The sequence below is a fragment of the Drosophila busckii genome, chromosome 2R (assembly GCF_011750605.1).
Source record: "Drosophila busckii strain San Diego stock center, stock number 13000-0081.31 chromosome 2R, ASM1175060v1, whole genome shotgun sequence".
NCBI classification, from domain to species: Eukaryota; Metazoa; Arthropoda; class Insecta; order Diptera; family Drosophilidae; genus Drosophila; species Drosophila busckii.
This window is the reverse complement of record NC_046605.1, coordinates 385,737-402,151: the sequence shown is the minus strand read 5'-3', so window position 1 is coordinate 402,151 and position 16,415 is coordinate 385,737. Positions and strand designations below refer to the sequence as shown.

At 44.3% G+C, this 16,415-nt stretch overlaps 2 protein-coding genes across 3 annotated transcripts; one reads left to right on the top strand and one right to left on the bottom strand.

Moving 5' to 3' along the window:
- Positions 1-3,381: 3,381 nt before the first annotated feature.
- Positions 3,382-4,721, top strand: LOC108597215 (probable 3-hydroxyisobutyrate dehydrogenase, mitochondrial). Its single transcript, XM_017983657.1, has 2 exons — positions 3,382-3,475; positions 3,536-4,721. The coding sequence occupies exon 2, from the start codon at positions 3,549-3,551 to the stop codon at positions 4,512-4,514; it is 966 nt and encodes a 321-aa protein (XP_017839146.1). The 5' UTR covers positions 3,382-3,475; positions 3,536-3,548; the 3' UTR covers positions 4,515-4,721.
- An 87-nt stretch (positions 4,722-4,808) lies between these two features.
- Positions 4,809-16,125, bottom strand: LOC108597214 (multiple C2 and transmembrane domain-containing protein). 2 transcript variants are annotated; one of them, XM_017983654.1, is made up of 12 exons: positions 15,711-16,125; positions 10,143-10,813; positions 9,845-9,953; positions 9,603-9,745; positions 9,054-9,251; positions 7,842-7,993; positions 7,272-7,787; positions 6,847-7,206; positions 6,670-6,789; positions 6,413-6,616; positions 6,150-6,357; positions 4,809-6,090 (listed from the first exon to the last, which is right to left on the bottom strand). In XM_017983654.1, exons 1-12 carry the CDS (start codon positions 15,712-15,714, stop codon positions 6,010-6,012), a joined length of 2,766 nt encoding a protein of 921 aa, XP_017839143.1. In that variant the 5' UTR covers positions 15,715-16,125; the 3' UTR covers positions 4,809-6,009. The 2 variants fall into 2 exon arrangements, with proteins under 2 accessions (XP_017839143.1, XP_017839144.1); XM_017983655.1 differs by having other exon boundaries at positions 9,845-9,896.
- Between the last annotated feature and the right edge of the window lie 290 nt (positions 16,126-16,415).

Here is a 16,415-nt window from a genome sequence, read left to right as displayed (position 1 = left end):
CAAAAATTTTATTGCGTTTTCCCAGCGCAGTTAGCGAGCTTATTAAGTTATGTATGTGGCTTAATTAGTTAGTAGAATTTAGTTAAGCATTTTGCATGGCAAAGCGTTTAACGCTCTCTGCTGATGCAACAGTTGCCACCGTTAACATAAATCGCTGCATTATATAATCCAAAGCGTCCAAAACGAGCCCCAGCAGGCGACTCTATCCAGGAGACGCATCGAAAGCGACGCATCGAGACTGCCAGCAGCTAAAAACTAAAACCACTTTTTTCACTGCCCTCCCGCTCTCCCGCTCTCTCCCGTCCTGGGCTGACCAAATACCACATATGTGCGAACGACTGCAGAAATACTTCCTGCTGCTGCTTTGGCGCTGCTTTGGTCAACTGTGCGCCCGCAATCTAAACTGGATTACAAGTGCGCCCCAGAGACGCTGCAGCGCTGCAATGGCTGCGATGGTTTCCTTCCTTGTTTATTGAATTTGGGTTAGCTAAACATTTATTTAGCAGCTGTATACACTTCAGTTGTGTGGCCTATGGCCTAGAAGAAGCAATTGGACCAAGTACAAAGTATTTCTTGAATTTTCCCTGTGACCATTCCAGCGCTGTATACCGGTTTTCTGAACACCGTTTTCCATTCATATTTAACTGAGTTTAGTGCAATTAAAATTTTGTAATACAGCGACGAATAATTGTGGCGGCGAACGCGTCTCAGTCTCAACCTGGCCTGGAATGTGAGCTTTGTCGGGCAAGAAATAATTTAACCACTTTCAAAATGATTTTCAATTTCACTGAGCAGTTTGTCTGTATACACGGCGCTAGGCCTTGCTGCGATTTGTAATAATTATGCATGCGGCGTATTAAACGCGGGCCTTAGAAACAGCCAGTCGCCTCCAGAGCCCAACAAATGAAATGAAAATGAAATTGAAATTGAAATCGAAATGGAATCGTCGTCACTTGCTGTTTACATACTTATTGTCGAGTTAACTGGCCACAGAGAGGGGTGCGCGGAGTGTAGGGAGTGTGTGGAGTGGCGAGACGGGCTGCGGGGCAACATTTTAATTTCACTTTCCTTTCCCTAGTTGGCGCTGCAACTGCATTGCATTACAATTTTGGTTAGTTTTTCCATATGGAGTGGTCTTCAAGCGGGCAGCTTAATTGTTGTAGGTTCCAACACCGCGACAACAACAACAACAACCTCAACTAGATGGGCATATGGAATCGTTAACTGGGAAGTGGGAACTGTGTGTTTTGTTTCTCTGCCCAAAACAATTAAAAACAAATTTCACTGCCAAAATGTGAATTCGATAAATAAAATTTCAAGCAATTTCAATTACGTGCCATTGCCGGAAATTAATGTGATGTGCTGTGCTACTGCGCAAACGTTTTTGCGGTCTCGCCAGCTCAATCACGATTGACAATTGGCCAAAACGCCGACAAGCCAACATCGAGCTAGAGATCAACAAAGTCACGCAATTTCATTACGTTCAACAATTCACAGGTCAAGAAACTGAACTAGACAAGCCCCAGCCCATCATCAACTTGACTGCAGATCCCGTAAGTATCATATTAATATTATAAAAATTATATACATAAAAAAGTTTTCAATTTGCATTCAAATCTTCAGGCTGCTGTCAATCTCAAGTGCATTGTTTTGTGGGTGCGTTGCGCTTGTTGCTCCCCAACGCTCCACCGCTCACATCGTCGTCGTCGAGTCGCGGCTGTTTATAGGTGAAATTACAGTGTTGGTTGCTATTTTGACATTGCTTTTGCATCCAAATTAGTAACAACAGCAGCAACAAGTTACAGCGGACGCGGCTAATGAGCAAACCTATGTACATCAGTGCGTATGCTCAATGTATGTGTTGTCTAGCTGTGGTCATGTGGAGCACTTCATGCTCATGGCGTTTGCACTGCATTGCATTGGGTACACCTCAGTGCATAGCTTCAACTCGAATATCATTTCAGCTTTCAGTTTTTTTGCTCAGGGTATGCTCAAGTCGTTCAGCGCATTTTGTGCTCCTCTTAATTGTTGCTGTTTATTCGGTGTAAATTATTTAAAAACCGCACTCTCACTCGGTCATTTAAAACTGTTGTTGTTGCTGTGGCTGCCGTTAATGTTAATCATACGCTGAATTGCACTTTATGTTTTACTTTGTTAGATAAGAAAGCTGTTTGTTGTTGTTGTTGTACTGTCACAACGGACAAGTGCTTAGCGTGGCATTTAAAGTTATGTAAAGGGATGTACTCCTCCTGGTTGTAGTGGGGACACTCCTCAATTGAATTCCACTCAAAGCAGCCGACATAGTTGTAAATGACAAAATTAATGCGCGTCCAATATTCAGACACAGACTCCTCAATCTGAAAATTGTAGCTGGTGCTGTAGCTGAGGCTGTAGATCTGAAGCGAAGCAGGTTCTCTCTCTGGCGAAATCGAGTTAGTGGCTTTTTGATAAAGCATAACGATGTTGGCGCCGGCAGCGCGACGCTGACGTTGACGTTGGAGTTGGCATTGCATAAGTCTGCTCGTAAAGTGGTCGAAATTTGCGAAACGCAGCTCCGTTGCAATTTCATGCATGCCGAGTTTATTTTATGAACACAAAAGCAACTGTATCAACAACAACAGCAACAACAACAGCAGCAGCAGCAACAACTATAACAACAATAATAACCATAAACCATCAAGAGTTCCAGTTTGATTTTTAACAATTTGGCGCATCTGGTGGGAAAGTTATAATAAAAAAATATCAAAACAAAATAACAAGTATGCTTGTACATATATTTTTACAGTTACTGTAGTATCAACTATTGGCAAAGCTTGAAGGGCACAGCCAAGCAACGAGCCCCAAAAGCAATAGCAATCATAAATAAATATTATTTATATTTATATTTGCTTTGTTTCGTATTTTTGCATTGATTTTTGCAAATACTGTTTTGAAATTATGCGTGCTCTTTACGTGTTGCACGATATTTGGCGCAAGCTTGCTGACCCCCATGGATAGAGTGAGAAAATAGTTTAATTATAGTGACTGTAATGACATTTTCAATTTGTGCTTGTCATCTTTGCGCATTTTTCTTAATGCAGCAGATCAATTATTAAGTGCACACAGTTTGAGAGTCACCGGCTAAATAAATTTGTGTGACGTGCCCATCGTACGATGTGAGCAGAAAAAAGCTTGCGCGTGTAGAACTAATGGAAAGCTTTGGCACTGGAAGTGGCGCTCAGAGAGCGCAAGAGACTTCTGATCCAACAGAGTTGCCGGCGCGTGCACAGAACAATAAAAAATTAAAGCAGCACACGCTTGCTACAAAGTTGATCAGCTCTTGATAACCCTGGCGGTTGTGGCGTGAGCACGCGTTGGAAAGGGAAGGCGCGCTACGTGACTTGTAGCCTCAGCAGCCGGTTAGTTGTGCTTCTGGCAGCGTTGCGATCGAGTAGAGACTGCGGCAGTTCGTTCATTCTAGAGCTTTTCACTTCAGGTGGGTGTGTGTTTGACTGCGTGGAGAGCAAGGCGCTTACATAATACAATTTGCATTTAGATAAATAATAAAGATGTCGCTGCGTATTGTGTCCCAATCCGTGTTGAATGCCTGCAACCAAACATTGGTGCGTGGCATGTCCACTCAGGGCGGCTCCAAGAACATTGGCTTCGTCGGTCTGGGCAACATGGGCGGCCACATGGCCACCAATCTGATGAAGGCAGGACACAAGCTGCATGTCTTCGATATCTCGAAGCCTGCCTGCGACAATATGGCGGCCAAGGGTGCTAAGGTGTACTCCAAGACCGCTGAGCTGGCCAAGAACTCGGACTTTGTCATCACCATGCTGCCCAACAATGACATTGTCAATGCCTCGTACGAGGAGATGACCGCTGATGGCGTCAACAAGAACACCATGTTCATTGACTCCTCCACCATTGATCCCGTGCTGGTCAAGTCGCTGCAGGAGCGCATTAGCGCCAAGGGTGCTCGCTTCATTGATGCTCCTGTCTCTGGCGGCGTTCCCGGCGCCGAGCAGGCTACTCTGACCTTCATGGTGGGTGGCACAGAGGCGGAATACAATGCAGTGAAGGGGGTGCTCGAGTGCATGGGAAAACGCATCACTCACTGCGGCAACTATGGCATGGGACAGGCTGCAAAGTTGGCCAACAACATGATGCTGGCCATCTCAATGATTGGCGTGTCCGAGGCCATGAATCTGGCCATGCGTCTGGGTCTCGATCCCAAGATTTTTGCCGAGATTATCAACTCATCGACGGGTCGCTGCTGGGCTTCCGAGATCTACAATCCCGTTCCCGGCGTTTGCCCCACTGCTCCAGCTAACAACGCCTACAAGGGTGGCTTCTCCACAGATCTGATTACCAAGGATTTGGGCCTGGCTTCGGGAGTGGCTACCTCCTCGAATACCCCGATTCCCATGGGTGCTCTGGCGCATCAGATCTATCGCACACTCAAGTCCAAAGGCCTGGGCAACAAGGATTTCTCCGTGGTCTACGACTTCATGAAGAACGAGAACTAAATTTTGAGGTACCTGCCCTCGCTTACAGCCAGTTTTGCATTTATTATGGTTTAGCTTAAGGCAAGCCAATAACTTTTAGGGCTTCCGTAGCAGACTTTGCATTTTCTTGTCTGAAATCTGTTTCGCTTAAATTTACTAAATGCTCTTTAATCTAATGTATCTAACCATAGATATAAATAAAAGAAATAATACAATTGTTATGAACAATTTGATGCTTATGTAATCTACAACAATTTGAAGGCCTCCAACGAATTTTGTGGTTGATAAGACAAGTGAAAACAGCTGATTTCAGCCAAATCTACATATGTACATATATAGTATATACAATAATTGAAACGGAGATAAATTTATAATGGACAGTTTGCTTCCAGCACGCGTGGTGAGCTTTTTATATACTGTAAGCTGGAAGCGCAAATAAAAGCTTTGGCAAGTAAACAGAAATTTGAGCAAAACAAATAACAGTAAACAGCACACGCAAGGCAGAGCCAAAGATTAGAATTCACAGTTGTACAGGCACTGGTAAAAGCTTTCGCAGTAATATTAAAAATGTGATTTGAGCGAAATCCACAAAAATATGTTTATTATTTGGTTGAAAAATAGCAAACTTAACTTAGGTGCTAGTATTTATTTAAATATTATTTGATCATGTTTTGGTATATTTTGTGTATAAAAACTTTCATTGCGGGAGTACAAAATAGTTGAACTATCTAAGTTTATAATCGGAGTTGGATTCGAAAATGTTGATGAAATATAATTACAAATCTCATTTCATAGTTTTGTAAGTAGAAAAAGCCTTAAAATCAAATTGGTGCAATGGATATATAAGTACAAATGTATACATAGAATATAATTCACATACCGTAGGATTAATTACATTCTTGGGTAAGCCACATAGTATGTCTAGAGTTGCAATTCTTTGAAAATATCACAAATTGAAATATACAATAAATAATTAACCATTATTAATCAGTTGCAAAGGGAATTGCGCGGCTAGCTTAATTGGTTAAGTTGGTAAATTGGTAAAAATTTTCTTTAAGATAATACCATAGCTGAGTAGAGTTGTCAAAATAACATTAGGTACACACTGAATGGTTCATAAGCTTTAAGTATATGTATGTATATAAAGTTACAAGTGTATTTACAAGCTGTGCATCCCTTGGGCATGACAGTGTGTGTGTGTGTGTGTAAATAGTTTGATTTTTGTTTAGCCGATTTTGTAATTTTCTGATAAGATAAGCATAACTATTTTGTTCAAGCGAAAAACTTTGGTGCATAAGTAGAGTTAACGTTGCCATGGAACTTGCTTTGTATTTTTATCTTAACTAATTGTATCGCCCTGGCTGTGGCTAAGACTCAGGCTCTTGGCCTGGCCAAAACGATGCTTCAGCTGATTGGTATTGGCGCGGAAGCGTGTCGTCATCTGCTGCATCAGATGCTGTGTACCCGTTGCGCTGGACTGCAGCGGCGCCAAGGCTACATCAGCGCTGCATATGGACTATGATCCCTTGAGTTTCTTCTTCGGATTGTTGCGCGCCAGCTCACTGGGCGCCGTTGGCGGTAGCTCGCGATACTGATTCTGCAAGAAATCGAAAGTTAAAGTTTGATATACAAACCAGAATGATATATGATACTAACAATCTCTTCATTGTCGGGCACGCGCGACAAAAAGTCCAGCAGCTCGTTGTTTGGTATTGTATTGGGACGTAAGATGCGCCGCGAGAACTTCATGAGGCCCCAGAAGAGCAGCAGCCAGCGCAGCGGCACGAAATGGAGCACGAAGATGGCGCCTAGCAGCAACACCACTGCCAGCCAGGTCAGCTCGGGGACGGAAAAGTTAAATGTGCTGAAAGAAATGTTTGATTTTAAGAGCTGTTGGCTTAATGTCTAAGTAACTTTACTTGATGGTGCTCTCGCCTAGCGAAGCCAAATATCCTATGGTGTTCTGCACTGTCTGCGACACTTCCTGTATGGCCTGCAGCCGCTCCTTAATTGACTTCTTCTCCTCCTTCTCCTTATCATCGTCATCATCCTCATCGTACTCGTAGTCATAGTGGCCCGCATTGGCGTCAGTGGTGCCAGTTATGAGTCGTATGAGCCACTTTCTAAAAGTCAAGAGCTTGAGTTATTGAAGAAATGCCGCGTTGTGTTTGCTTACTTGAGTATAATCAGCAGTAGCACCAATGGCACCGTCTCCAGATCACCATAAACGCAGGCGACTATCCACAGCACAAAGGCAATGCAGGAACGCACTGGTGATTCCCATTCGAAGCAGCTCCTAGAACATGCAAAAGGCATTAGACAGAGTCAGAATCATGCTAGCGCTTTCACTCACTGCACATAACGCGCTGCCTCCAATATGTCCATGATGATCTCCTTCATGCGATTGACATTACGCAGGAAGAGCTGGCGCTTGAACTTTGCCTCCTGCTGTATGAGCTTCTCCTCCTTGGGCTGCAGCGCACGACAAACAGCGCGCAGTTCGTTCCACACAACAGTCAGCTCCAGCTGAATCTGTGGCGAGTTGCCTTTGGCGCGTATGCAGAGATTCTTATCCTTCAGCGTGTACCAGCGCTTGACGCCGCTCTTCACACGCAACAGCGGAATGACTAGTTTGCCCAAAAATTCAACGCGATGATCGCGATCCTCATCGAACACTGTGACCTCCAGCACCTGCGTGATGTCCTTGATGTTGCTTTAAAAGAGAGCAAGAGAGAGTTTTAAAAGGATATATAATACGCTTATAGCAGCTGCACCTACAAGGTGAAAATCTTATTCCAGTTGGGCGTTAGTGTTTTGTACTCCGTTTGGGTTTGCAGGCGCGCATTGCCCAGCTCCAGCACACAGAAGGGATCCGATTTGCCGCCTATGTCAGCAGCTGCTAAGCCCGTGGCACCGAAAACCTTCACTGTAAGATGGCCCACATCCCGTAGATTCTGAAAGCTGCGTAGAAAGCGATAGCGTTCCCTAAGTATTTGCGTCTCGCGAGGATCTTCCTTGAAGGCCTTCAGATCGCTAATCGTTTCCAGCGCCGTAGTGCCGCTTATGGTAAGCATGAGGAACACCTCGCCCGGACAGTCCTCCAGAGGTTTCCAAATGCCGTGCGTCGTTTCGCGCTGGAAGACGCTCAGATCAATATTCGCCTTGCCGCACAGCTGGTTGCGATTCCAGAGAGCCAGCTCCAGATTCTGATCCTCATCAAACAAATGCAAATCAAACTGCTCCAGCCAGCGCTCCGTCCACGAGGACTTGCTCTTGTACTTCTCATTGCCCAATCTGGCGTATGCAAAATTAGTTGAAAGCTTTCATAGAGTGGACAAAGTTAGTTACCTAAATTTGAAATGTATGTCAATGAGCTTGCTGCCATCTTCGGCCAGCGGCAAATCTTTGGCCTTGACCAGCAGTATGGTCACCACGGAGCTCCAGATCTGTGACTTCAGTCGCTTCGATGACTCGGCCAATTTGGAGTTGCGTTGAAAGTGCTGCAACAAAAGTAAAAAGTCAATACGACATTCAATTGCGGCATCTGCAACTAAGCCCAATTTAACCTCCTTCAGTTCCTCGCAGCCCTGCTCCAGCTGCTCACAAAATTCGCTGCGATGATGTCGCAGTCGCTTGAGCAACATGCGCGGCGCCACACGATAAATGGGACCAGGCCAACTAGCACCAGACATGATCCCCCAACCAGACGTAACCAACCCGGCAATTGAAGCGCCTCTCAGTGACTAAAGCGTATTGTGCGCTTTGTTTTGAGGCTTGCTACACTCATTGTCAACCTTGAACCGGGCGTCTGCACTTGATTAGACACTTTGTCACACAATCAATGCGAGCTCACTCTCAAAATTCGAAACTACACTGAGCATAGAAGAAGAGTATTCAGCTTTAGTGTCTCTGTCTGTTCGTCGGTTTCGATGTGTTTTCCCTTTCGTCATTGCGCGCTTTACAAAAGTAACTGTAATGAGGCGGCGATCAAAGTGAGCGCTTGCGCTCTCCCCTCTCTCGCTCTCTATCTCTTGCACACAGCGGAACTTGCTAAATATATATATATGTATGTGTGTGTTTGTTTTTGTCAGAGATTGCATGTCTGTGTTTTTGAGCTGCTTAGTCAGCGTGTTTAGCGATAATTGAGAGCTTTGGCTTGGGCGCAAAGAGAATTGAAAGTTGAGTCAGTGCGGCTCCCAAAGGGACTGACAATTGCATAAATCAACTTCACACTGTTTATTGGAAGTGGCGCCCCAATGGGACGCTTAGACACATTTCTTTTTTTCGAAAGGCAAAACTATTTGCTCTTCAAGTGATTTATAAACTAACATTCCCAGCCAAGTTGTTGTCTATTTAAATTACGTCAAATCTCTACTTTACTTTAAATAAAAAGAGTCTAAAGCTCCGCAAGGTATGGGACATAATGCGATTAAAATAAATATATTAGGAACTCATTCTGAACTCAACTTCCTCACATTAGAATTCGTAGCAATAAAAAGCTGTTTAATTTAATAAATCATATGTGTTTTTGATTTCCCACTGCAAGTGGAGCACACATACCATTTCCTTGTCCTCCTGGCTGCGCGGCCACAGCGTTAGATTGATGAGTATCTCGCCCATGCTGAGTCCTGGCTCCCCGTTGTTGGTGTCGCTCAGCTGCAAATTGATATCTTCCGCTTTACCCAGCTCCAGTTGAGTGAGATCGATTTTGGCCGAGCCCATAAAATCGTCTTGCAGTCCCCAGTCGTAGTCGAATACCTGCAGGAATATTCAAGCCAAAGCGGAAATTGATTTTCTGTTTGCGTTTGTGTGTTGCTTTCGCTTTCGCTTTGCATTCCCTCGTCATGTTCAACAATCTGCCAAATTGAATGTCATGTTGGCAATTATATTGTTGGCATTCGTTGTAGTTGTTGCCACAATAAGCAAATTAACAAATTGGCAAATTGATTGCGCACCTCTGCTTAATGTGGCTTATGCCTCGAATTATTTGGCAAAAGCTCAGCGATTAAATATTAAGCGCATTTAAAGCAGCAGCAAAGCTCCAAGTGCGCTACGACCTTGTGGGGTGGGAGCTTATTATGTTACGTACGCAGCTTTGGCTGGGCTCACCTTGACAATAATCGGCTGGAAAGGGTCCTCCACGGGCACAATGAACACCTCGTCCCACACGGGATTTAATTCGCGGTGTATGGTGCGCGACTTGTGCAGCAAGCGTCCGCCCACCTTAAACTTGACATAAGGATCACTCAGTCCTGTGGCAGCGAAACACAAAGAGAGGCAGCTGTCAGCTTAGAGTGTGCCGAGTGTGTGTGTGTGGTGTGTGTGTGTGTGCGTGGGGAGGATGAACTTACCATTCTTGTCCATCGCGACCAAGTCGCAGCCCGACTTGAGGTGAACGCGCAGCTGAAAGAAGACGAATTGACGTAATTGAGCCTCACGCTTGCGACGCAGCTCGTCGGCCTGCAGAGTGTGACAAGTGACAAGTGGCATGTGGCATGTGGCGTGCAGCAAGAAGCATTAAGACATGTACAATTTTCATTGAAATTTTGTTAGATATTTTGTCAATTCGAATTGGAGAAGAAAGCAAATCAAAACAGAATTAAAATCAAATCAAAGAAACCAAAAGCGAGCATCAATGCCACAACTCACCTGAAGCGCCATCAGCTGCTGCTGCTGCTGCGTGATGCCAGCAGCGGATGCTACATGGCCATTGCCATGCTCCGGCTGCTCATCGATGCGACCCTCCATGGAGCCGCCAAAGCGTTGAATCACTTGCGCCATCTTGGCTGTGGCACGAAAGTCGCGCGCCAGCGGTGATCCACCGAAGGTGGTGGCTCTGTGGCGTGGACTTTGTGTTACGGAACTGCTCTCGGAGCTGTAGTCGGCAGCATAGTCGGTGCTCTCCTCGAGAAAGTCGCTGGGCGACTTGCGGCCCAGCCGATCTTTGCTCTTGGTGCGACTCCAGCGATGTCGCAAATTGTTGAAGAATCCGTGCGTCTTCTGCAGCACGCCCACACCACTGGCCACGCCTCCACCAGCGCTGCCGTGGCTGATGCTAGGAGAGGCGGCGCTCTTTGCGCGCTTTGGCGATATGTGCGGAGATTCGTGGCCGTGGCAGTCGTGTCCGTTTAGCTCTGAGGCGGATTTGCTCAGATGCTTGCCCAGACGTTGCTGCAACTGTGGCGAGCCGTGTGGCGAGATGCCAATGCCACTGGGTGGCGAGGCGTTCGCCTGAACGCGGCTGTTATCGATGGCCAAGCGGCTGCTGCAAGCTTGCTGCTGCTCCTCCTCCTCTTCCTCCTCCTCGTAGCGTATGCGAGCTATAAAAGTGAGCGAGATAGATAAATGAGAGCAAGCGTATGTGGCACGCAACTTGCGTGGCAGCTTATGAATCGATTAAACAACTGTTCAAATTTTATTGGCTGCGATCGACTGAACGCTTCAAAAGCGACTGACATCATGCGCTGACCTCCAAAGCGAAGAGCAACGCAGCTGACGCCAGCTGCTAATTATTGCGAACTTTCGTTATAAATTGCTAGATCAACAATTTAGAAATTGAAATTATTTGGCTGATGTACTTCACCTGCAATTGGAAATATTTTATGCAGTCTGTGGCAAAATGCAAGCGATTTGGGTTTGCTCAGCAGCTTGCGGCGCATTGCAAACAGATTAAGGCTTTAATAATTAAGCAGACATGCATGCTGCATGCTGTAAGTGCAACATAGCATGTTGCCACAATTTGATTGCACTCGCAGAACTGTATTTAAGTTTAGCTCGCGCGCCACGAACTGCACAGCAGCGCTGCGCCTAAAAGACTGCTACGAATTGTAGCTCGTCGCTGGTTATGAGAGCTTGGCCAAAACTTGTTATTGTTGGCACACACTAGCGAACGTGTGCCTTGATATGTATGAGTGTATGTGTAGGTCACACGCATACAAAGACAACAATGTTTAGCATGTGAATTTGCACATACCCTTTTGATAATAATTTAAGGCGCTTTCAACTCTGTACGCATTCGAGCTTCTAATATCAAATTCAACAACATTATTGTTTAAACAATGCAGCTAAAGTGTTTATTATTACAGCTATGCTGGCTTTGTACGTGTTTTTGCGTTCCTCGACTTTTGCTGGGTAAGTCGCTTGGCATTGAACATGTTGTTAGATACGCTGCTCTCTTCGAATTTGCAGCTGTGTTGGTGCGTTTGACCTTAGCGTCTGTGTGTTGTGGGCGTTGCTGTTGTTTTTGGTAGTTGCGGCCTCTGGTGCTGCATTATTAATGCTCTATCTGGCGAATGCTGCAACTTCTTGGCTATACAAATTGTAAATTGTACCACGCTGGCCTCATAAAATGCAAATGTGTATAGTCTACCAAGAGCTTTACGCAATCCACCCCAACTCCCACTAGCAGAAAAGCTTTGAAAAGCGCAGCGTCTGTTTGTTTTTTTTTTTTGGTGGTGGCTTGCAGCGATTTTGTTATGAATGAAAATTTGCTGCACACACATGTCAAACGGCCAAAGGGCAGCAATTTTTGTATGCAAAGTACGCCCAAGGCCAATGGCAACGGCAACGAGCCAACGTTTAATCAAATTTAAGCTCTTGGCTGTCTCGGTGGCCTTTAGTTTAATTAATTTAATGCATAGCTTTACCCAGTTATGCGCACCTCTAACTCTAAGCAGCTACTTATTGTAATTATTATATTCAGTTTGCATGCTCCAGCCCCAACGCCCAGCCAACCCCCTGCCCTGCGGTCTCCAGGGAGCTATTGTTGCCTGGTATCATGCATATTCTATATAGCGACAGCTTGACATATGTTTTCCACCTTTGTTTGTGTCGCTGTGCACTTTAGTGGGGACACTACTGTAGCACAACTAACTTTGTTGCTGCATACGCCAAGGGGCAACTGTTGTAATTTTTAATTAAAATTCAACGGCAAATGGAAAAATGCATTCAAGCTTGAAATAATTCAACGCAATGCCAACTGATTTAAATATTTATAAAATCTTTTAAACCCTAAGTCGTATTGAATGTCAATTAAATGTGCAAATGCTTATGAATTTTTGTAAAATGACTAAACTTTTGCCTACATTTATTATGTTATTCAAGTGAACACATAAAGCGAAAGTTTTTGGTGACAACCATGAAACTTTTGCCAAGGCCCCCAGGCATGGCGAAATGGCAAACACGCATACGCAGCGTTGTACCGGCAAATGGCGTCTGGCAGACTTTATGGCGGGCATCAAGAATTCTTGGTAACATTTTTATAGCTGCGTATGGCAGCCCCGAATGAAATGGCTATTAGCTTTTTTATTGCTCGCGATACATACGCAGGAGTTCATATCATCATCATCGTGGCCATTAGAGTTGAATGCATATACGGAAAATTGACAATCCATCAAGTAAAGAGTGCGCGCTTTAATTATGCATGTCCAGCATATAAGTTTGATATGTTTTGGGCCTAAACACACGCCATACATTTTGGGCTATAGCCAATAAATCAAGCTCGAGGTCAATAATCAATTATTTAGCAGCTGATACCAAAATACAAGCGTTCGGCTGTTGCCATATTCCTGCTGCTCACCTGTTGAGGCGACATACATACTACAATTGCTGGCTAAGCGTTCTAGGGGGTGGGTAGAGGGGGTAGAGGGTCGTAGCTGCAGTATCTTTTGTGTTCGAGCTGCTTCTTGTTGCTTAGCTTCTGGCTGTTTGTTTGTTTGTTGGTTAGCTGACTTTTGTTCAGCGCCCCTTGTTGTTTTTATTGCTCTTGTTGTTGTTGTTGGCAGCAGCAGCAGCAGTAGGTGACGTCACCTCAGTCGCGTTGCTGTGATTGTTATTGCCACAAGCAGCGACTCTAACTGGCGTCATGCGGCTGTCTAGCAACGCACAACGCCCGCCTCGACGCCAGTTAACGTTTACAACATTGTAATTGTTGCTGTTGTTGTTGCTAGTGCCTGTGTTACTGTTGCTAATGATTCTTGTTATACCCTCCAAGTAGTAAGCATGTGTGGTAGTCTTGCTTGCCACATTTTATTCAATTTAATATATGCACACTATATAATTAATCATTAATTAATTAGTATAGTTAGTAGAATTTGTTTAGACTCTACAACAATTTAAGGCGCATTTTGTGCGCTCATCAATTGTTCATGCTCGCCCATTTTATGCTCGAGCAGCAATAGGCGCCATTTTAGGGCTGTTCCAATTGCCAACACGCAAGCAAAATTCAAATATAGTAACTTGCTTATCAGGCGAACATAGCAGACTACAAAGGTCGTAGAAGTTTCCCATGGCTTTATTTAAATTTTTGTATATTGCGGTTAAGCTGTAGCTCTTTGAGTCAGCGCGCTTAATTAAAAGATATTGTTGATATATGAGCTCAAAATTTGTTTATTAAATAATGAACAGCGTATGCGCGTCTCTATAAATTTATAGTGCTGTCAGCTCAGAAATTAACACATTTTTATTCTTTTCGAACTTTTTGAACAGCAGACAAACAAACAAACTTAGTGTCAAGCCTCAGCTGCCAATTTTGGGGCACTCTCAACTTTCGGTTGCGTAAATGATGTTAGAGCAGCGCATTGAATAATACATGAACATTTGCTGTGTTGCCTTTGACTGTTGCAGCTGTTGAACGGCTGGCTGGCTGACTGGATGGGATGTCTGTTTACGCAATTTATTAAATTATTCAAAAATCATTTATGCGCAAATTGCTTGCATCTGAAAGTGAGCTTAAATTTGTTTAAAAACATGTGTGTAGAGAAAGAGCTGTCGGGGCGTATACTTAATGCGCTGCAAGTGCATTGCGTTCTGCTTGCCTGGGCAGCTATTCTAGCGTTAGATAGCTGTAAAATTGGGAAAACAATTACAGTAGACACTTGTTAGATAATAAGTACAGCCCCGTTTAGTTAGCCAGAGCGCACTGTAGCTCAAATTTAATTATCAAAAGTGTGTGATTCCTATAATTATTCGCTTAATTGAGCAATAATATGCATGAGGCTAAATTGGAATTTCACATCATCAACATCTATCAACAATATTTTATTATTTATATTACTTTATTAGCTGCCAAGTGGCAACCTTAATAGCCCATCAAAAGGGCTAAAAGCTCACTTTATCCTGTTCGTGTTATTACAGCAAAATGCAAGTGTTCATTAATATGAAAATCCAGAGACTTGGCACTTATGATTTAATTAAGCTACTTAAGCAGCTAGTGAAAGTCATGGTGCAATTTATGGTCAGCAGAAGGTCACAGGTTGCAGTGTGCGAGAGAGCAAACAAAAATGTCATGGCAAGTAATTAAAAGTTTATCAAACAGCTGAGAGTTGCAACTTTTGCTTTGCGGCAAGTTCAAATTCAGAACATTCTCTCGGATGAGCTGCAATTGCGTTCAATTTAATGTTAAGCATAGGCAGACGACACCTCGAGGCCAGCTACACATTTGTAGCATCCCCTTGAACCCTTGAGATAGACACGTTGACAAGTCGAATGGGCAACGCGACTAATGCAGCAATTTATTTGCCGCAAACAGACGACAAATGGTCACAAGCGCCCCAAAGCAATAATTAAAAAATATCAAGCCAAATAACACGCGACAGCCACAAATGTGTGGCAACTGGCAAATTGCAGAGCAGCGGGGGAGGGGGGGTATATGTTGCACAAAACTGTAGTATACTGATTAGCTGAGTTCGCCAAGAAACTTGCGTGCAATGCTGTTCGCTTTACGACACTGTCATTCATATGCGGCATACCATCATATATGTGTGTCTGTGTGCGTGTGTGTGTGTGTAGCGGAAGCGCAGCGGCATGCAAAGGCGCCATAACCCCCATGACGTACAACATCCGTGCAACCGTGCGTGGAATGAAAGCCAAAATAAATATCCGAGGGCAGCCACAAAAGCCGCGCAGCCATGTGGAGTGATTTAAATTAAAATAGGACTAAGGACACAACTCTTTAACCCACTCTCGCCTTGCAAATTTATGCGCAAACCAAGTATATATTTTTTTTTCTATAAAAATAGCGCAAAAGTTCTGTGCTAAGCAGGTCCTCGAGTGGGCCAAAGCAAGTCAAGAGCTGCTCCACAAGGATAACGGCCGCACAGCAGCTGCTCCAAGCTCCTTTTTGCACCTGAATTGCTGACTCGATGGCTTTTTATAGACGAGCAGAGCTCGCTTATCAGGACCCAATTTATTTTTATAAATGTTTGGCTCAACACTTACGCATTTTTAGCGAATCCGCGCGCGTATGTATATATAGTTATATATGTGTGTAGCTATGCGTGTGTTTGTTGTAGTTGGAGGCAACACTAATACGAATACAGTTGAGGACTTTTTGAAGGCATATATGCTGCTGCTTGGCTGCGTGCCACTCGTTCTATCGTTGATTACATTGCTGGACTGCAGCTGGACTGCAGCCGGACAGCCTTTGAGCCTTCTCACTGCACTTATCCCAGATGCTGTGGCTTCAATTTTAACGCCCGCACCTCATTCTAATTGCACACACACTGCACTTGAATACACTTTTCCTCGTTTTTCCTGCAGCACAACAGAGTCGAGCGAGATGAATGGCGTTACAGGAAAAATCGCGCGCTCTCAGTTTTGCTCTTGCTCGCTCTGCCGCGTCCAATGGCGTGGAGAGTTTTTGCCCAACTGAAATTGTGCCGAAAGCTTTCGGGCGCTCACAGTAGACGAAAGCTCCACGCTCGCGTTTGTGTTGAGTGCAAAGCCCCCCAAAAAAAAAAAAACAACAAACCACTGAGTGGCGCAGTAAAGCATTGAGTGGACTTTTTCCATTTGTTTTTGTTTTTGTTTTCGCTTTTTGTGTGTGAGTAAACATAAAAGTTTAACAACTGTCACAACAGGATGTATTAGAGTGTGATGCTCTCTACGCTGCTATTTACTTAATTAGGCGTATAAGAGTTTTTA